This window comes from Peromyscus californicus, unplaced genomic scaffold (genome assembly GCF_007827085.1).
Source record: "Peromyscus californicus insignis strain IS unplaced genomic scaffold, ASM782708v3 Scaffold_8__1_contigs__length_139910024, whole genome shotgun sequence".
Lineage (NCBI taxonomy): Eukaryota > Metazoa > Chordata > Mammalia > Rodentia > Cricetidae > Peromyscus > Peromyscus californicus.
In genome coordinates this window covers 64,239,951-64,262,408 of record NW_026294606.1, presented here as the reverse complement: position 1 = coordinate 64,262,408, position 22,458 = coordinate 64,239,951, and the positions used below count along the sequence as shown (strand labels likewise).

Below are 22,458 nucleotides of genomic sequence, written 5' to 3'. Positions count from 1 at the left end.
GAGTGGTCAGAGGACCACACTGTTTCTAGGGAGGCCATAATCAACAACTAACATTACGGACTATCGTTACAACTGTCCTTTTTTCTAAACAGTTATTAACAACCTCCCTCTTCTGCTCCTCATCCAACTATAACAATCTCCCCTACCTCCTCCTGCATTTTATGTTTATCTGAGACATGATCTCCCTCCTTCCCTTTACTCCATGCTTCTTCTAACTCCACCTATTGAGTCTTGGGATTACAGGTGTTATGTCACCATGTCTAGCTTGTGTTGTTAATTTCTTACTCAGCCTAATAAACTAACTTTTATCACAGTTAAATATATATCTGGGCTGTGAGGTACTATGCATAGGGTTCCTATTGTCTAACATTTCAGGTATCCACTAGAGGTTGTTCAATGCACTCCCCACAGATAAGGGAACTAGCGTAATCCTTTTCTTACATTTTACCTTTTTACATCTGCACAACTAATGTTGGAGCGGGGCCTTCAAGATGGCTTGATAAAAGCAATTGTTGTGCATGCAAGCCAAATGACCTGAGTTCCATTCTCAGAACCCACGGTCCCTAAATGTAGACAAGAACTAATTCCACAAAGTTGTCCTCTGACCTCTATATGCATGCCAAGGTACGTACATGCCCATGTGTATGTGTGTGCACATGTGTGAAAAGACAGACAGACACAGACACACACACACACACAGAAAAAAAAAAAAAAAAAAAAAAAGATTGTCAGAGCAAATCTTGTCCCTTAAAGCTGCTTACCTGAATGTATTTCCGCTGGGTTTCATCATTTAAAACATGTGCAACATGCTTGGAAAAAATCTTTTCCCTGCCAGTTCTGGCATGGATGCCAACCATAGTGACACCAATAGGCCAGGGAGCATTTCCAATGGCCATCTGAAGGTACGCATCATTCGCCTGAAAGGAAAGTTTAAGAAATCAGAAAGGCCAAAACAAACTGGTTCAAATGTTTAGTTCGAGTATTGCAGAGTCCTTCCTGACTCACTTCTCATCTACTTCTTGATGAATATTGTTCCATTGCTCAAATCAAGACATGAAAGTATGGGATGACTTACTGCCCTGCCCAGAAAGACAAACGCCTGTGAAAACAGAAGCCAAGGCTAAGCGTGTGAGAAAGACAAACACCCTTTCTAGCCTTTGTGCACTGGAAAGCAATGCATTTCAGACTGGACGAGCAGGTAGCTAACTTGCCATGCTAACAGAAACTCTATCTTAGATCCAGTCTTCACCACACGTGGCTGGGAGGTAGACACGAGCTAGCTGGCCTTCCACCATGCAACCTGCAATCACACAGCAAATCACACAGCACACGGTGGGGCTCAGGAAGCAGTGTGTATTGGACGGGGTGGGTACTCTATCTGCTGGGATAACCACATACGGTCTGTGACCGACAGATGAACACACAGGACACTGGCTTACTAGTCAAACAGATGAAGCATGTGAAGCATGAGAACAAGTACACTTTTCACTCTGACCCCCAAATTTCTCACCACCCCCAAGTCTCCCACCTGCCAAGAGCCTTAAAAAAAAAGTCAAGACAGAAAGCAGTGAAGACAAACAGCTCGACTTTAGTCAGGTCTGGTGAGCTGAGAGAAAGGAGGGGAACAGAACAAAGAGCAAGCAACGTCTACGAGATCCCCAAGGACTTCAGGCAGCCTTCATAAGGATTCCAACTTCAAAACTCTAACTGGATGCGAGGACAGTGGGGAAGCCACACAAGCACTACAGGTAACTGGGAGATCACCGTCCACCCGCCCTGCAACACATTACAGGGTTTCAGCTGAAAGGGAATTCTGCATGTTTTAATCACTGGCTCTCAGGTGTAACTTCAACACGGGACTTTAATAAAACTTCCAATTTTCAGCTTCTCTAAAATTCCAAAGAGAATTTTCCAGCACATTATTAAAATTTACTGGTTCTTTCTGTCATTTATACAAAACAAGCTCTCACCTGGTTTGGATACACGTCATGAGAATAAAATCGTGGAAAAGGCAGGTGTCCACCAGGGCAAGCAGTGATTATAATGCTTATTAAATGTCATGGAACTGGGAGGAGGGAATATGATCAAAACATGCAGGAAACTCTCAGAGAACTAAAATAAATTTAAAAAGCCCTGCAACTAACAAGAACTAAGAATGAAATAAATATTTCCACGGAAGCAACTGGCTTCAATACGAGTCCAATCGCTGCTTCAGTGACCCAACGCTCTAACAGGGAGAGCAGCATGACGTCACCCGAGAAGGCCAGCATCCCTTCTTCCCTTTTCCAGTGCTCTAGCACTGCCACTGGGATTCCAAGAGATCTTCACTCCAGGCTTCCTGGGAGGCTCAGCCACGAGAAGCCCCTCCTCACTGGTGTAGCATCAGTATCCAGAGCCCTTCTCTCCCTTCTACCAACTGACTTCCCTCCAATGCCCCCTTCCAAACTCTCCCCAAGAATCTTGGATTCTAGGGTGCTTTCCCCAGCACCTCTCCCAGAGCCCATTCAAGAGTAAAGACACTGGAGTAAATAAGAACAGCCCTCCCCAGCAGCGCTCTGCGATTCCCATAGTACTGTTGAGGCTGAGAAGAGTCCTGGCAGCCTTCCATGCACCATCTTCCCAGAGAAACAACAAGGCATAGGTAAATTCCACTGACTCAGCAGTACAACGGTTCAGCTACATTACACATTAAGTGGCTTTTGTAGCAGTCTGAAGAACCTTGTTCCTATGGGAGGATTCGTTCTCTGCCATAATCAACTATTTATACACCCTGAAATTCAATCCCATCCATAAAATGAACACTGCCTATATATACAGCACATGCTCTAAAGAACCTTTTAACCCAATTTTACAATGACTAAGAAAGTACAGTTGTGGTTTCAAGTTTGTTACTCCATGCCAAGAGAACAGAAAGATTTTTTTCCTACTAGCCTGTTGCACATTCATTCTTAAACGTACTATGTACAATCCTTCCCATTCCAAATAACCATTATACTATGACCATAACCTAGATAATGGTCGCAATAACTGCAATACACAGTATAATAATTTACCTTCACATATTCTCTCTGTAACATGAATTTAATAATATCTGTTATTGATTCTTTAATATCAGCAGGAAGATTCTGAAAAAGAAAAAAACAACTAGTTTTGGAAGCTACTATATGTAGTGAAAACTACTTATTCTAAATCTATATACTCTGATTTAAAAAAAAAAAAAAACAACCAAACATGTATTTAAAGTATTTTCCAGAAACCTTACCCTTTTCCGGAGCTTTCTGAAAAGTGGTCTGAGGTAGGACTCGGTCTGCTTCTGCGTAGCACTGTTCAGTTTGCCCTGCACGCTGCGTTTCACATAATCCTCTCTGGCGTTCAATTCTTTAGCCCAAACGCCAAGAAGAAACTGTTGACAGAAAAAGTTAAGGCTGCAATGCCACCCAGTGGTTTGGGTGGAAAAGTTCCCTAACACAGCGATGGTACACAATCAACCTTCCTTACAACACTGTCCTCGCTGATTAAATTAGCGTCAAATAAGATTAACAAGCAAGTTCTGTTTGTTTCATCATGTGTTTCAAAGTAACAAACACCGCTAGTACTACTACATTGTGAAGATGATCCATTTCCTCAGAAAAGAGATACAAATTCCTTAATGACCCGATTAAACTTCCACTGTATTTTTACTTGTATCCATTACACATAGTTCAACTAATCTAGAGTTAGCATCTATACCAGTGCTTCTCAACCTGTGGGTCTTGACCCCGTTGGGGGAGTTGAATGACCCTTTCACAGGGGTCACTTATCAGATATCCTGCATATTTATGATTCCTCACGGTAGCACAATGAGTTATGAAGTAGCACCAGAAAGCACTTTACAGCTGGGTCACCACATGGGGTTGCAGCATTAGGAAAGTTAAGAACTTCTGATCTATATTGTGCACACTTTGACATTTGATCAATGATTGAAGTATCTTACATATATCTTGGACTTTTTACCTACTAGAACAGAAAATTCAATTAAAAAATCCCATCAACACACCCAACTAATGGTGAAGGAAGAAAAAAAGGAACAAAAATAAAACTATGATCCGGAATTCTCACTCCAGGTTTAACTGGACTCTCCTTCCAGAGGCAGGTGACAGTGAGGACAAGGGGACATGGCCCTCTCTGCTGCGACACGAGGACAGACTATCAAAGAGGGAAACCATGCTGCTGCCTGCACTGTCTAGTTCACACTGTAGCCTAGATATATTCTAGAACCTTGACAAATAAACGTTGCATGCAAAACATAAATACTTTAGCTGGCCGGCAGTGGTGTACGCCTTTAATCCCAGCACTTGGGAGGCAGAGGCAGGAGGATCTCCTTGAATTTGAGGCTAGCCTGCTCTACAGAGCAAGTTCCTGAATAGCCAGGGCCACACAAAGAAACCCTGTCTTGAAAAACAGCATAAAAATTTAATAACAAACTAAGTAAAATAAAATGTAAACACAAATAAAAGGCCTCTCTGCACTAAATCTCCCAGCACACAGACAAATACTGAAATGAATTCAGGATCTGACCACACTCTACCTAGATGACTCCAAAGAAATGCTGACAGCAAATACGGGACCAGTGACCAGCAACAAGAAATACACACAGAACTCCAGAAACGGGCCTTGCTGCAAAGTTAAGGTATTTACTTTTGCACTGCCAATGCCCTTCCTCCACCCTCCCCTGACAGCCTCGGGATCGCCTCCATGGCCCTTCTCTCTAGGGTAGTTACAGAGAACAGGAGAATTCTACAAACTTGGTGTTCACTTCGCTGCTGCAATCATTTTCTACAGCTTCTAAGAAAAGTCCCACAAGAACGCAGACACTCATTAACCACTGCATGAACAATGTTAAGGACTCCAGTGGCACAGCCAATGAGTACCAGGTTCTTAAATGACAAGTACAAACATTTGACAATTACCCTATCCAAATATATCCACAAACGTTAAGACTGCTTCTTCCATGTCCACAATGCTCTCCCTCCCTAAGTACACACCTTCAGGAACTTGGTGATGATGTCCATGTCCTTATGATCGTCACCTTTCCCTAAGGATTCCCCCAGTGCCTGAAGAGAGAGAACAATACTTCTGTTCACTAACACAGAACAGTTAAAAAGGTGTATCAGAGTGTGTGTATGACCAACAACAGGTTAGAAGAGGTTTATCACACATATTGACCAATTTTTATCTTAAAATTTGCTGAAATTTCTAGACAAGTCACACACACAAACAAAAAAACCTGACTGCATATTTATATTTGGACAATGTGCTACCTTTGACAAAGATAAGAAGAGTCAGCACAATGGCTCAGTGGGTAAAAGCAATTGCTGTCTGATGATGTAGGCTGGACAACCTGAGTTCAATTCTCAGAACCCAAGGAAAGGAGGATAGAGAGAATCAAGTCCACAAAGTTGTCCTCAGAGCTCCACACACGTGCAGTGGCAAAAGTCCCCTACCAAACATCATGTGCATACCATATATATCCACAATAACAGCTTTAAAACATCGTAAAGGCTTTTATTATTATTAGCTATGTATCTGTGTTTGGATATGTGTATAGAGTACAGGTGTTCACAGAGACCAGAGTTCAACATGAGTGCTGGGAACCAAACTTGAAAGAGCAATGCATGGTATTCTTAACAGCTGAGCCACCTTGCCGACCCCAATTTTGTAAATTTAATATAAAATATCAGTGAGTGTTGACAGATCTGGGCATTTCTCCTAGGTAGGTAAAAATGGCCAAAAGTCAGATTATGCTAGTGGCAAAAACACCCTGTGGATATATATTATAAGCCATTCAATTGTATACTTTATTTGGGTGAATTATATAGGGTGCAAATATCTCAACATTGTTTAAAAAAAATAATAGCAAAGGAAGGGAGAAGGAAAAGAGGGAGAGAGGGAGGGAACAAGCCTGACTGCAAGTGACTGCTCACTCCAGTTATTTAGGTCAAAGGTACACACCACCTTAAACAAGGGATGGGAAGGGGAGGACCGTAAAACAACCACCTCTCAACCACGATCTCCAATGAGATCACTACATGTTCAGGAGCCAGAAACTAAAGAAAACAGAAATAACAGCCTATGTTGTAGTCAATATTAAAAAACAAACTTTAAACTGTATGTTACATGCTAGACACTTACATGACACAATATTGCTTCTTTATGAAGATTACACATATCATTCCAAATGCAGCACACGTGACAGAATCAGGAGGCTACATGGTGCCAAGTGTTGGCAGGAATGCAGGAACACAAGCCCCTCAGTGCTACTTGTAGGGTTACACACCGAGACAGCATGGCTGAGCAGCTGGGCAGGACTCAAATGAAATATGTCCAAATAAGCCCCATAATTCTGTTTCAGTCCATGTCTGTGGCTAAGGAGGAGCTGAGGGCAGCCACACTGTCCACTATAACAAGGAAACTAAAAGTAAAATATAGGAATGCCATAATACATGGCCAATTCAAAGAAAAAAACCATACAAATGTGGATCTTAACAGTATGGAATGGGGCGGGGGGCAATAAAATAAAGATTACCACAACACAGTATTACTTTACATGCACATAAAAATTGCAAGCTTTACAAGAACATCACAGCAAATAAAAGAATGCACATCAAACATTACAATGATTGTTTATGAAAGTAGGAAATACAGAAATGTGAGTGAATGAGAAAAAACCAAGACCTAAAACAAAAAAGTGCCATCAGTGACAAAGGAGTATACTGTGTAGGGAGGGGCACTGCTCCTGAGGAGGAAGGGATGCTGGGGAATGGGCTGCGCTGGGTAGAGAGTACCTCTAGCTCTTCAATGGTGGTGTTTTCCTCATGAACTTTCAAGTCATTCTGTGTGTCCTCCTCTCCAGGTTCCTGACCACCCACAATTTCATTCAAGTACTGCTGGTCAATCTTATCCAAAGCTGCTTTCAGATCATTCCTTAAGCCCTACGGAAGGGGAGAACAAGAAAGGCACCAGTTAGGAAATTTCACCAGGGTGTGATCTGTGATCTTTCATTAATATCAAGTACATTCTAGGCTGAGATGCAGCTCAGTTAGCAGAGTGCTTACCTAGCATGCACAAAGCTCCCCAGTACTTAGAGACTGGGCATGGACTAAACACTTGTAGTCCCAGCACTGGGGAGGTAGAGGCAGAAGGACCAGATGGTTCAGTTCGAGACCAGCCTGGGCTACATAAGAACTTGTCTCAACCTTCCCCTCCCAAACCCCACCCCCAAAAATACATTTCATGTTAAGGGCTTGTCAAAACTAGGGACTCAAACAAATCAATTCATTATACTAATACTAGCATCACTCAAAAGTTAATTATTATAAACATATTTAAAAGAATGTATGCGCATTGTCCAGTCTAACGCTAAGAAAGAGAAAACAGACCTGCGTTACAAATCTACAAATTGGTATCAGCAAGGTCATTATGTTCTAATAATGAAGTTTAGTGAAAACGACGGGTCTCCGACCACAGTCTCCCCCATGACTACTCCCCCTCCGTTTACTCTTTGGAGGAGAGCAGCCCTCAGAAGAAGACAACAACCACTTCCATCTGATCGCAATCACATGAAGACCTTAGGCAAAGGACTGCCTAGCTTAGTCATCAAATGTCAGAACTGACTTTGTCTAGTGTCATTAAAGTTACAATAACCAAGAAAGACTTGAGATTAATAAATTGCTTCATAGCATCAAGTTTTGGGAAGGTCTGTTATACAGCCACAGAAAACCACACATACTTTTCATTAACGAACAGAGTAAGTAATAAAACATTAATGAAGCCCCAGAAGAGCTGACCAAACACAGCCCTAACTGACAGGTGTAGAACCAAACAACCAAAGCAAAACTACAGCCTTTCAGGAACCATGGAACGGACCAGATGCTGAGCACAAACACATGATCAGAGTCTCCCACCTAAAATCCACAACTGTTACTCCTAGAAGAAAACACAAAACATCTCTTCAAGTCCTTCCCATATGTAAAGAATTCTCAAGCAGAACACAAAAACCAACAAGCATAAGAAAAATTTAAAATTAAATTAAAAAACAGTCAATTTGGACTTTATCAAAATTGAAAACGTATGCTCAGCAACACTCCATAAAAAAAATAAAATAAAATAAGTAATTCACAGGCTAGGAACTAAATCAGTCAAAAAATCCTATCTGTGTACGTAACAAAGGGCTTATATCCAGCACATATAAGCAGCTCCTAACTAATAAAAACACATTAATAAAAGACAAGCAATTCAATTACTTCAATGGTGGTGTTTTCCTCATGAACTTTCAAGTCATTCTGCGTGTCCTCCTCTCCAGGTTCCTGACACTTACATGATACAATATGGTTTCTTCATGAAGATTACACATATCATTCCAGATGCAACAGTGACAGAATGAGGAGGCTACATGGTGCCAAGTGTTGGTAAAGGGCTTTTCTAAACTTGGATGGTTAATCTTGTTGATGGAATTTACAGAAGCAAATCTCTGGGTACAGCTATGATCATCCAGACTGGGTTAGTTGAGCCTGGACACCCACACTAAGTGTGAGTGGTATCATCCCATGGCCTGTGGTCCCAGATGGAACAAAGAAGAAAAAGAGCCAAATGCCAGACACACCCCTCTGTTCCTGACTGTGTTTGCCATGTGATCGATGACCTCCTGCCTTCCTGCCCAAATGAACAGTATCCCTTCAAAGTGTCACCTAAATAAACAGCTGACCTGAAGCTGCGTTTGTTAGGTACTTCTCACAGCAATGACACAAGACAGACACTGGACAAAAGAAGGCAAGTATGAAAAGATGCTCGTTCATTTTCAGTCATCAGGGACATGAATAAAATCATGAGATTTTACACATACAAGAGAATGGTTTAAATTCAAAAATCTAACAATACCATGCGCTGATCTTTAGAAATGCCTGACACTTCTTATAAAGCATGCACTTATTCTTACCGTTGAGTAATGCTACTTGTAGCTATTACCCTGAGAAAACCTATTTACTCTGGAGGGTGGGGAGACTATAGATCGACTCCTCCTCGAATAATTGCATGAGTATTCATGATAGTTTTATTCACAGTAGGCCCAAACTAGAAACAAACTGTGGCATAGTCATATAACTAATATAACTAAGCAATAAAAAGGAAACTATCCACAACAGCATGGATAGCACTTTAAAAAATGTCATGCTGAGCCAAAGAAACTAGATAGTCACTCTTGGGTCTATCCATATGAAATACTAAAAATGTTAACTACCAAAACAGGAAGTAAAACTTAATTCACGGTGTCTTAATTCAGAAAGTAGCTGCCTTGGAGCAGAGAAGTGACAGGGGCATTGGGTGATGAATATATTCTTTATCCTTATATGCTCACATGTATTTGTCAAAATAGATCGAATGTTACGCTTAAGATACATACATCCCTTACTATGCCGGGCGGTGGTGGCACACGCCTTTAATCCCAGCACTCGGGAGGCAGAGCCAGGAGGATCTCTGAGAGTTAGAGGCCAGCCTGGCCAGTGACAGGCACCAAAACTACACAGAGAAACCCTGTCTCGAAGAAGAAAAAAAAAAAAAGTAAAATTACTTCAGCAGCACTAAGGTGACACTATTCTCCCATATTTGCCTATAAAAATGCAGCAAGTCAAATCCCACATTACTCCAGCTCACGAAGTACCATCCTATGCTGACCCTGTTCCTTGTATTCGCCTACAACAATGCAGTTAGTCAAATCTCACGCTACTCCAGTTCTTGTAGTGCCATCCTATGCTGACAGTTTCCCATATTCGCCTACAATAATGCAATCAGTCCAACCATGCTACTCCTGATTATGTGGTGCCATTCTATGTTCTTAGCTTTGTTCTGACGTCTCACCTTGTTAACTTCTGGTGTAAGAATCTCTATTTTTCTTAAACGCTGGAAAGCGTCATAATCGGTTTCTCCAAAGAGTCGAATTGGTTCTCCTCTTTCTCTCAGTCTTCTGATGACCTATGAAGACACATAAAGGAAACTTCAAAGAGGGGAAAAAAACCCACTAAATATCTCAAAACAATGTGTATATTTATCTTAAACTGAAACTTAAGTTTAATAAGTATAATTATGCAAATAAATGTTTCTAAGTAAAACATAAAATTCTTCAATTTTTTTTTGTTTTGAAAAATGTATTTGGGTGGGCGGTGAACCATGAAGTGTGTGCAGTGGTTAGAGAACAACGTATAGGAGTCAATTCTTTCTGCCCACCACGTGGGTACCAGGGATCCAATTCAGGTCGGAAGGATCCACAAGCAAGCACATTCACCAGTCAGTCAGTATGACAGCCCCAAGATCCTTCAAGTAAGTTTTAATCACCTATCTCATAACAGATATTTGTGAATGAAAGGGGAAAATACTTTAGATAAAGCACTATTTTGACTCAAGTATCTCATACATTCTTTTACTGAATAATTCCTATCAAGTTGTATGAATCTATAATGCAAATCTAAAGCAAGCCCTTCATGTCAGCCATCTAGATTTAGATACAGACACACAGACATAGACACATGTCCATTTGTCAGGACATAGCATAAGTGACACACTATGGGCCCTCGTCTCAAGTATTATGACTGCTTAGTCCTTTTTAAACATATGTTAACACATACGTTAGTGTCCAAACACTATTTTGAAATATAGATTTAAAAAAAGAGTCAGGTGGCAGTAGCCCACGCCTTTAATCCCAGCACTCAGGAGGCAGAGTCAGGTGGATCTCTGTGAGTTCGAGGCCAGCTTGGTCTACACAGTGAGATCCAGGACAGGCACCAAAACTACACAGAGAAACCCTGTCTCGAAAAAACAAAAACAAAACAAAACAAAAAAATCTGTGTTTGCACCAGGCAGTGGTGGTACACACCTCTAATCCCAGCACTCAGGAGGCATAGGCAGCTGGAGCTCTGGGAGCTCCAGGCCAGCCTAGACTACAGAGTGAGTTCCAGGACAGCCACAGCTGTTACAGAGAAACTCTGTCTCAAAAACCAAAATAAAAAAAAAGCAAAATCTATGTTTGCTCTTCCAGGATTTCTTATGATAGACATGCTATATGTTAGGATGACACTTTAATCAACTAGTGATTTACATTTACATTAAATGAAATGTCTTTACATTTAATCTTATCCACAATTAGATATGTTAAAACACAGATATATTTATGAGGCATCATAAGAACAAAAGATCACTGAGTTAATCAAAACTTAAAAGAACCTAAAATAGAAAAAACTGAGCTTATTACTTTAAAACACTGTTTCCAACTGGAGACTATTAACAACAAACGAAGTAACTATAAATTATGTAATACTTCTGACATCTATTTAAATAGGGAATTCCCATCTATCCGGAATTATAACACAGTAGTTATGCCTAAAAGAAAGCAATAAACTAACTGTTCTCAAAATAATGTAAGAATTCCATCATTCTAATTTATTAAATGAAGAGACGTGGGGGCTAGTGAGGTGGCTCAGTGGGTGAAGGCATTCTCCAGCAAACCTGATACCCAAGTTCACCTCTGAGATGCACATGGAGAAGGAGAACTGACTGCTGCAAGCGATCTTCCTCCCCAAGTGCGAGCAAGACAAGCACTCTACCAACTGCGATAAAAGGCACACGTGTACATCACGCCTGTGCGAGGACTGGGAATGGAAACAGGAGAGCAGAGAGGACAGAACACACAATGTATGGAAGCCACGTTCATTTAGTTTTTTAGATTTACTTATTTTCTGTATGTGAGTGCTCTATCTGCAAGCCAGAAGAGGGTATCAGATCCCAGTATAGATGGTTGTGAGCCACTATGTGGTTGCTGGGAATTGAACTCAAGACCTCTAGAAGAGCAGCCAGTGCTCTTAACTGCTGAGTCATCTTTCCAGCCCCAAGCCATGTTTATTTTATGTATTCTTTAACATATAGTTTGAATTCTTCATGTCATATATGTTCATTTGTTAAGTAAAATAATAGTTGAAACAGATCAGACTGTGGATAAACACTACAGATCAGACTATAAACTAGAAAACAGGTTACAAATGTCTACAAAGCCATTTGATAACATGTATTTTAAACAGACCTTTAAAACACAAAAGTCAAGGCTGCAGGGATGGCTCAATGGTTAAGGGTACTTGCTGCTCTTGCAGAGGACGCTGGTTCAATTCCCGGCACCCACATGGTAGCTCACAACCATCTGAAACTCCAATTCCAGGGGATCCAATACCTTCTTCTGACCTCCACAGGCACCAGGCACACACACAAGCACACCTTCATGCATGCAGCCAAAACACTCACACACATAAAAATAATAGTTAAAAAATAAAAAGTATGTATGTATGTATGTATGTATGTATGTATGTATGTATGTAAACTAAAAACCACCAAGAACTTCATCTGGATAAATGTCCAAATTTCTTACTAACTTTCACATGGTAGCTGCAAGAGTGTTTGCCCTAAAAACCATACTTCTAGAAGCCTTTCCAAGGGACATAATCCTAATTACATAAGCAATAATGTCTCATTAGGTGTCACTCATAAGGAAATGTTGAACCAATCTACACGACAAAGAAAAGAAACTGTTTAAAAGCATAGTAGTAAAAATCCAGGCCCCGGGAAGGGGAGGCAGAAAGATGAGCATCATGAGGCAGACTGTGATACATATCAAAATTCAATCCAGTCTGGGCTACACAAAACTCTGCCTCAAAAAACAAAAAACAAAAAAACAAAAAAAAATCATGCAAATACATGAAGAGAAATTATACAGACATTAAAAACTATGTAGCACTAAAGAAAAGAGGGGGGAAATTACACAGATCTGTTTTAATCTGAAAAAATGGACCAGAAAATAAGAGATGTAAACAGCAAAACAGTATCATTTAAGTAATTTAGATAATAACAAGTACAATTACTTAGATTGTGTAAATTTATACTTATTTAAAATACAACCTTTGAAAAAGAAAGACTACTGGCTGGTGGAGCTGGCTTGGGGGGTAAAGGCATTTGCTGCACAAGTCTGGTGACCTGGGTTTGACGCCTGGAACCCATGGAAAGGTAGAAGGTTAAAAGTAATTGCACGTGGTTGTCATCCACAGATACATCGTATACTCACACGATAATGATAAAGTGTGTGTGTGGAGGGGGGCTATATCTGTGTTTTCCCTGCATGTAGGTCTGTGTACCACGTGTGTGGCCTGGTGCCCACAGAGGCCAGAAGAGGGCACTGAATCCCCTGAAACTGGAGTTACAGAGTGTTGGGAGCCATCACCATGTGTGTGCTGGAAATCCAATTCTGGTCCTCTGGAAAAGCAGCCACTCCTCTTAACCCCTGAGCCATCGCTCCGGCTCCTGTTTTATTTTGAAATAAGAATACTATCAAAGGAAGCAGAGATTTACAAGTTCGCGAAAAAACTGTCTGGCTACACTAGATTTTTAAGTCAAATCATCGTATTTTGGAAATAACATAACTTATGTGAGTACAGTGCAAATTTTTTTCTTTCTGGCTATAAAAGACTCAAATATAACCTTACCTCTTGCCTAGAAAGAGTCATGGGAAGTTTTTCCTCTGCCAGTTCAAGTTCCAACACTGGATTTGATGACGTTAGTGGCTTCTGGTCATCCTCTTTTGGCTGTATCTATATTAATAGCCCAAAGAAATAAAATTTAAACTTACCAGCATATTTCTATTCACCATCTATCACCTTAGCTGTCCACATGAAAAAAGAGTGTTTATACTGAAGGTCTAACTACCTGTTCCTCTGAGCAAAGGCTGCAGAGTAACCGTGCATGCTTTCAAGAGCTGATCAAACATCCATTTCAGGAACATGACACGTGGAAAGCATGCACATGGGAGAGCGCATTCTTGCTCTAAAGGAGTGGCATGACTACAGCCATTTCTGAAACAAAAACTCAACAGTGCTGAAATCCGAACTCAATTTCTCCCCAGATGCTAAAACAGCCCACTTCTCTCTTGAAAACAATCCATTTGCCTCTCCTCTGTGAGAAAATTATCTCAAGGGTTAGCCAATTGCTGCTCACCTTTGAAATGAAGACTAAAGAACCGCTTCCCAACAGAATCTGTGAAGCGGCAAACTAGACCTTCTCTATTTTGCTTCTTCAGACATATCACTCACCTTAGATAAACCCCTACTAGACATGCTGAAAATGCTTAGGGCTGGGCACTACTGGACAACAAGATGAGCTGCCAACCTTGAGGAAGTGGAATAAAGACTGGAATGCCATCCAAGGAGTATGGACACCTTTGCTCATATGACCCTATGGGGGAAATGTCTTCATCTATTTTTTTGTATCTGGGCAGCAGAGACTGGGAAAACTGAGTCTGGCAATTTATAAGCCCGGAAACATACTCAAGTGTGGTTTCCATTCAACTACAAACTAAGTTTAAAATTCAAAAGTAGGAATAAGATTCAAAGAGACAAAGATCTGCTTTAAGAAACTACTGTCCCACTAAGAAAATTTGTACAATAAAAATCATGCAATTCATGATTCAATAGCTTAGGTTAAAGGTAAAGTAAAACAGAGATTAAAAACTAACTTTTTGAATACTTACACAGGTCAGACCAGCATTAAGCCTCCAAAATGGGGTCTAGCTCCTACATAGGCGTAAAAGCAGTACACACTATCCTGCCGCGACTCCAGGGAGGGAGGGTTGTTAAAGAGCAAAAAAGTTACCGTTCTTTTTAACTACATAAGCAGGTATTTCTCCTAACCAAGAGCTGAGGCATTTTTAATTACACAATGGCAGCTGGCAGCTCTGGGACCAAGATCTAAGACATTTGGTCAGTCAGATTCAAGGCTACAGCACTATTATTTTGCTTCACCCCTTCTCCTTATATAAGAAAAAAGGAACAAAAAACAAAAAAACAGAAAGACAAAAACCCTGCGCATATCACAGAAAGGATCTACACAAAGCAAAAGCTGCACTATATTAAACTATTTTCCTCCATTCTTAGAGGACCAAGTCAGCAAAGAAGTACATGATAAAGGATTCTTACTCCAGGCCAAGCCTAGGCATGATGCTGGGCAAGCAAAGCATGAGAACTCTTCTTTCTGCATATCTACTCAATGGTTATTTACATAGAACATCTTTTACTGTCCTAAACTAGAAGCAAATGAAGTTGGTATCTTTACAGAAAACTATCAAAATAAAAATATAAACTTTCAAACATCTATCTTTAAAAATATTTCTTTGATACTTGCCTTTTTCCAACAGTAAAAAAATAAAGCCAAATGCATACGGAGAGCATCTACATTCTTCATGCTTTCCTCTACAAATGATATGCTATACAAATTTCCAGAACTTCCTCCATTCCATGCACAGGAGTATTATCATCAAGTGTATGATTCAGTACATTTCAACAGACCCTGTTACTTGGGAGCTAAGAACATTAAACTAGTCCACTTTAAAACAACTGAAACAATTTCTCCACCCTCCCAAGAAAAACCCCAATTATCAACTAGGCAATGTGACATAGTGTTTCAGTCATGCATCTAAAGCACACAAAGGAAGCCTTTCAGACAGCTCATTTATTTCCAAATTCTTCTTCTAACCAATAGACTACACAGCATCACAAATGCTGCCCCATGTTTAAAACAAACAGAAGCATACAAAGGGTTGAGTACTCTGTTGCAGGCAGGAGTACTGGGCCTAGAAGGAATTATCAACAGATCTAACAGAAAACCAACTGCTTACAGTGCTCAGGAGGAACCAGAGACAATCCTGCTGCCAATACAATCAAGGCTGAATGAATAGTGTTTTGAGTTCTTTCAAAACACAGTATTTTACTGAGAGAGGTGGGGGGGAGAGTGGTGGTGGAGATGAAGATAAGGCAGTATCAGAACCAGGGCTTAATTTAAAAAAAAAAAAAAAAAAAATCAAGCTTTGATCTCAAGCCAGTTCATGCTGTCCACAGAAAGCCAAACCATTCCAAGCCAAAAGTCATGCATGTATTTTCCTGAATTCAAGATCTGTTTTGTTTTGTTTTTTTAAAGCCAAACCAAAACCAAAAATTCATACCTCTCCAGATGGCTTCTCATTTATAGGCTAATGTGTAACATTGATAAATTGAACAGAGATCAATAATTTTGTTATTTAACAACAGCTATATAAATTTAAACTCAGAAATATATGACTTAGATAAAACCTTGAACTTATACCTTGTAGCCACATCTTTCAAAATATGCTTCCTCTTCTTTTTTTGCAAGTTCACTCCGCTTGAAATATTTTTTATTTTCCTATCAAAGAAAAAAAAACAGTAAGTTAATAATGTATCCTTGGTAGAAATTCATGCCCCATAGTTATCAAGTACTCTTAGAAACCTTTAAAAACACTTCAGCTTTCAAGAATTTGGTAATGTTTTTAGTCCTGGAGATATTCACACCGGGCCCCTGTATGGAGGCCCCTCGACCAGAGGACCTGTGTCCTGACGTGTGATAAACACTCAATATTCTACTTGAACTCTAATAGGAGTTCTCACAGCAGAGAATACACCACAGTATTTTCAAAATGTTTTTGTTTTTCATTCACTTTCCTGACATCTAAGTTCAAACATAATTTCTCCAGACAGATTTACTAGGAACCACATAGAGATATCCTTTTGTTATTTTCTCCTAACCAGAACAGAAATTATGGCATATAGAGCCAGTTCCAAAATTCTCATCAATACGAGCACTCCAAAAGAATGTGTAAGGCCTCCTCACCTGGAATCAATCTTACCATATCAATTCTGGATTTCGTTAGTTATAACTCCTCCTTTGTATCAAATGAAAATCTGATTCAAAATGTTCTTACAATGACCAGTATTAAATGAAAGAATTTTAGAAAACAGCACCTTTACAATTTACTCAAATGTCTCAAGCAAGTAGAATGCTGGCTGGCTCACATGCCAAATAGTCACTTACCTTTTAAGAAATTGCCCATCTGTTTTTCCAACCGGTCACATTGTTTTAATCACCCAACAAGACGCAGAAAACAATAACCATTAAAAAACTGACAAATTGCCAGGTGGTGGTGGCTCACGCCTTTAATCCCAGCACTTGGGAGGCAGAGGCAGGAAGATCTCCGTGAGTTTGAGGCCAGCCTGGTCTACAAAGTGAGTTCCAGGAAAGGCGCAAAGCTACACAGAGAAACCCTGTCTCGAAAAACCAAAAGAAAAAAAAAAAAAAAACCTGACAAACTGAAGATAGGTACATGACTGCAGCCCCAGCACTTGGGAGGCTGAGGCATCAATTCAAGGCCAACCTGAAGCAAGACTGCATAGCAAGAATTGAAAGAAAGGAGGAGAGGGAAGAGGAGGGTGAGGACGAAAATAAACTGTGCTCTATTGAAATCCAAAGCCGCTGGTGATTTCAACATGGCTGAACCAAGCAATCTCACCAGGCAGTGGTTGTGGCAAAGGTCTACAGGATCACATTCCTAATTGGTGGCCTGGCACTGCCACCTCAAGGTTCACCCTGACACCATGGTGGACATTTTTCTTCGGAAGTTGCCACCAGCAGCTACAAGATTCACTAACAGTTTCAAATACTTCTACCAGCTGCAGCCTGAGATGCTGCAGAGGATTTACGATGGCAAGTTTGTGACCCAGTTGAGGGCCCCCATCTGGGAGGAAATCTCAGACATCAAAGAGGAAGGGAACCTGGAAGCAGTCATGAATTGCTCGAATAAGAGCACAGGGAAGCACCTGGAGGCCAAGTGGAATCCTATAGTACCTTACTTCCTGCAGCTCTGAACACTCTGCAGTGCCTCGCACAGAACAGGAGGAGACCAGGCACCAGGAGCTGGCTGACACCATCCTGGCTGAGAGCAGGCAGGTCCAGGACCACCCGCACCAAACAGGCTATATACAGAGAGCAGGGGAACAGGCGGCTGACACCACCCTGCCCTGGTGCATGCAGGTCCAGGTATACCAGCATCTGTCATCTATATAGCCTATACAGGGAGAGCAAAGGAGTTACTGTCAGCTCCGAGGGCACCAGAGTGAGGAGATGGCTGGGATCCAGAGCAGAGGGTGGTCAAAAGTTGAGGCCTGTGGTCAACATGCTGGGCCTGGGAGAGTGTTTTCGGGTATCACTGAAAAAGTGTAGGGTGCCTAAGTAGTAACGAAGTCCTCACCACTGCCACTGTGCTGCTGGAGACATGGACACACAGGGACAGGGGCACGAACACACACGCAAGCATGCACACACCCCTTCTCAGATTCCTGGTGCAATGTTTTCTCTCCTGGAGTTTTAGCTAGCATCTATGCTCATCTCTCTGGTTCCTGACCACCCCCCCATACAAACCCAACCTGGCTGTTTTCCAATCTATACTGATTGTCTTGTTGTTGATAAGCCCAAGGGCCCCTGCCATGCTCTCCCCCATGCATAAATATAAATGTCCTCTGTTACACACACACACACACACACACACACACACAAAGCTTTTACTCATCAAAAGGTACTATTAATGAAATAACAAATAGTCCAATCTGGAAGAAAATATCCAAAAGACATATACTTATGAAAGAAAGTGGTGAGATATATAAAGGAGTCCAGATAATCAATTTTTTAAAAAAAAACTAACCTAATTTAAATTTGCAAGCTGTTTTAACACTTCACAAAAGCTACATAAGCATCTAAAAAAAAATCACACAAAAAGTACTTAATATAATTTATCAGGAAGATGTAAATAAGAACCACACAGATACCTCTCCACTGAGAAGGCTGGCAACATGAACTGCTGGTCAGAGCGCAGACAGGCCAACTCTCTGACACTGCTCATGGATATGTAACATGGTACAGCGATGTTAAAAAAGATAGTGGCATGTTTACAGGTAGTCATACATGCACTCTATAACCTAGCACTTCCAAAGAGACATAAAAATAAAGCTTCCCAAAAGGTTCAGAATTTGCTCAACCAAATCTTAGAAACGGCTCAAAACTCATCACTAGGAGAATGGGTAACTGGATCTATTCAGAGAACAGAATACAATTTAAGAAATAAAAAAATAAATGCAGGAAAATGAGTAATACTCTAAAAGTTGATTGTAGCACGAATCTTAAATTGTCTTATTAATAAAAACAAACGCGAAGCCAGGTATTGGGGTGAACGCTGAAAGATCAAAGAAGCAGAACAAGCCACAGCTAACCTCACCTCGCCAATTCCTCAGCTGATCTCGTTTCCTCAAACTGGAAGCCTCTGTGTCCTCATCTGAATGGATCTCAACTGAACTGGTGCTAAAAAGCTTAAAAAGCCACCAGGTGGTGGTGGCGCACGCCTTTAATCCCAGCACTTGGGAGGCAGCGCCAGGTGGATTTTTGTGAGTTCGAGACCAGCCTGGGCTACAGAGTGAGTTCCAGGAAAGGCACAAAGCTACCCAGAGAAACACTGTCTCGAAAAATAAAAAATAAAAATAAAAAAAAGCTTAAAAAGCCTTTAGTTCCTGGTCCTCGCGCCTTATATACTTTTCTGCTTCCTGCTATCGCTTCCTGGGATTAAAGGCGTGTGTCACCATACCTGGCGGTTTCCAGGGTGGCTTTGAACTCAGAGATCCAGATGGATCACTGCCTCCAGAATGCTAGGATTAAAGGTGTGTGTGCCACCATTTTCTGGCCTCTATGTCTGTCTAGTGGCTGTTCTGTTCTCTGACCCCAGATAAGTTTATTAGGATACACAATATATGGGGGGGGGGGCACAATATCACCATCTGATCAAACGAGGCTCCATATAAAAATGTACATCCTGCTTATGCAAAATTCTAGAGCAGGCAAAACCGAGGTGGGAAGACACCGGAGCAGTAGCTGCTTCCTTGGCTAATCCAGGCAGGCACCGATTAGAAAAGTGGAAGGTGCTATTTTAGCTCCTCGTGGAGACAGGGTTACACAGGTGTTTGCATTGGTCAAAAATCACTGAGCAATAAACTTAAGATCCATGTAGCCCTTCGCACATAAATTTTTGCGCACACACACACTCACACACAAAGAGGAACAAATAAGCACTGAACTCCATGACATGTGCCAGATTGCTTAGGAGTAAAGCGTACTGACTCTCGGTGACACGACCTGGAATGTCTAATGACCCCTAAGTTGTTTTGATTACTCTACCTGCAGCTGGTATTGGTTAGGAGAGTAAGCGCTGAAGTGGCTCAGACTAGGGTTCAAACCCACTCTTGCTAGCTATGGGCTAGCAATTTGCCCCAGGACAGTGTGGCAGAACTGTCAACCCCACGCCCCAAATCCTCTCAGTACCCTCGCCCTCACCCCAACACCCTTCCACGCACAGGAACACAATCCTCAAGCCCCAAACGCCACAGCCAAAGGACCCTCACCACCAGCAGGTTCCTGTCCTCCACCAGCTGCCGCTTCCGCAGAATCTCCGACTTCAGGATGTCCATCTCGCTGCCAGTGTCTAAGCTCCACCTTGCCGCTCCAGCTCCTCGGCGGTAACCTCACCCCGCCAGGCGGGACGAACCGCCGCACAACCGGAGCCCAAATATCAGAGGACAACAACTGCTCGGGCCGCTTCCGGCGGAAGTCCAGACGAACGAGAGGACGGAAGGGAGGGGCCCCACCCCCACCCCCGCGAACGCCGGTGAAGCCGCTGAGTGTTGTTGCCCCCTAGCGGCACCCTCCGGTTACTCACCTGTGATTTTGGTAGACAGGTAGAGAAAAGAACAAAAGCCAGGCGTCCATGTCGGTTTGTCTCCTGTTTAATGGTTATTGCGCCCGTTTGAACCTGCTTGTTTGCTCCTGAAGCCTCCTTGTAGGGCATCTCAATTGTGTTGAGGCGAGATCTTTACTAGACGTTTACTTCGTACTTTCTCAAGTTAGTGGCTTGCCAAGAGGGTAAACATACTAGAGAATGAGAAAAACATGAATAATACTAGTTTCAAAATGGCAGTATTCATTAATTGTCTGCTCAATGTCCTGTAAATTTATGCTGCTTCCTGGTTATGTATTCAGCAATCAAGATTTTCGATAATATTTTGGAGATATAACCATTCTTTCTTAAAACCCAATCCAAGAAAAAAGTACGCTGAAATTGTTTTAATTTTGATTGTGATGCAGGGATTCACTGTATTGCCCAGGCTGGTCTCAAACTCCTGATATCAAAGGAATCCTACTGCCCCAACTTCAGAGTGCACCACCATACTTGGTAGAGATTTTTTTTTTTAATTCTAGAACTATTTATAATGTATTTATTTCTGGTTCCATGCCACGAAAGCATTTTTATTAGTAGCAGTCATAATCCAATAATACTTTGTTACTTTTTCCTATTCTAAAAGGAAAGAAATAAGATTTAAACTTGACTATAGGTGAGATGGTTTGTCAAAATAAAAACGGAAAGGATGCTCATTTTCAATTTAGAAGTTTTGTAGTGTGTGTGTGTGTGTGTGTGTGTGTGTGTGTGTATGAGTGTGTATGTGTCTGTTAATAGGGTTATATTTCATCTAAAAGAGAGCCAGCAAGATGGCTGAACAGCTAAAGGCACTTGCTGCCAAGCCTGATGACCCGAGTTCAATCCCTGGAACCTACATGGAGGAAGAAAAGAACTGACTCCCAAAGTTGTCCTCTGACCACATCCACATCACAGCACACACTCATGTATATGCACACAGGTGCACATGCATGCAAATGCACAATACATGGATAAATGTGATAATTTTTTAAAAGTTAAAAGATGCCTGACCTCTGTCAGAAATAAGCCAACATAGGAAGATGATTCATACTCTGATCTAAGATGCCTTGTTGATTTTTAGAGTTTTTAAAAACTCAAGGTACTTCACAAAATAAATGTCCTTGGATTAAACATGCTAACATTCTTGTATGAATATTTGTTGCCATGGGTCAAACCATTTATCAGCATCCTTCTGATTTAGGAACTAGAGATTATAACACCCAAACCTAAAGTGTTGGCATGGCTGATGCTATCAGAGTGAGAGTTCACAGAGAACACAAAGTGACCGGGTAAGACACTACTGGTGTACTAGTTAGTGTCAAAAGTACTGCTATCAAAAGGTACTAGTTCCTTTTCAATTTCCAACTTTGATCTTTATGCTTATGCAAATGTGTATTAAATCATGATGAGGATCTCAGATCAAAGAATTAAAGAGGTGAATACCTGAAGGAGCAAACCTATGAGCAACTTAAACTACAGTACAGAAGAAGGAGGGAAAAGTGGCCAGGACCGCTTAGAAGCAGTCCAAGGGATAGATCAATTCTGCTAGCTAGAAAGTATGTACAACACTGTACCACATATGGTACTTTAAAAATGAGACATTAGCTATAAATCAAAGTTCCTAAATTGGGAAATGGCTAAATTATAGGGCACAGACACAAATGAATAACATTAAACTATATTTCAAAAAATACTGAGCGATAGCAATGCTCATAATAGGCTTTCTTCTAAATAATGAATGTGTAAGTATAGCCTGTAAG

General features: G+C 41.1%; 1 protein-coding gene across 4 annotated transcripts in view; it reads right to left on the bottom strand.

The window, feature by feature from the left end:
* Nucleotides 1-20,544, bottom strand: part of Prpf18 (pre-mRNA processing factor 18) — a 39,092-nt gene extending 18,548 nt beyond the window's left edge. The window contains exons 1-10 of one of the 4 annotated variants that reach the window (XM_052729406.1): nucleotides 20,349-20,544; nucleotides 16,198-16,275; nucleotides 16,058-16,084; nucleotides 13,551-13,655; nucleotides 9,892-10,005; nucleotides 6,825-6,971; nucleotides 5,025-5,093; nucleotides 3,263-3,403; nucleotides 3,054-3,125; nucleotides 762-917 (exon numbers count right to left, since the gene is read on the bottom strand). In XM_052729406.1, the coding sequence (XP_052585366.1) occupies nucleotides 762-917; nucleotides 3,054-3,125; nucleotides 3,263-3,403; nucleotides 5,025-5,093; nucleotides 6,825-6,971; nucleotides 9,892-10,005; nucleotides 13,551-13,655; nucleotides 16,058-16,084; nucleotides 16,198-16,275; nucleotides 20,349-20,414 (975 nt within the window). In that variant the 5' untranslated portion in view covers nucleotides 20,415-20,544. The remainder of the gene's footprint in view (nucleotides 1-761; nucleotides 918-3,053; nucleotides 3,126-3,262; nucleotides 3,404-5,024; nucleotides 5,094-6,824; nucleotides 6,972-9,891; nucleotides 10,006-13,550; nucleotides 13,656-16,057; nucleotides 16,085-16,197; nucleotides 16,276-20,348) is intronic. The other 3 variants (XM_052729408.1, XM_052729407.1, XM_052729409.1) reach the window with 3 other exon arrangements.
* Nucleotides 20,545-22,458: the final 1,914 nt, after the last annotated feature.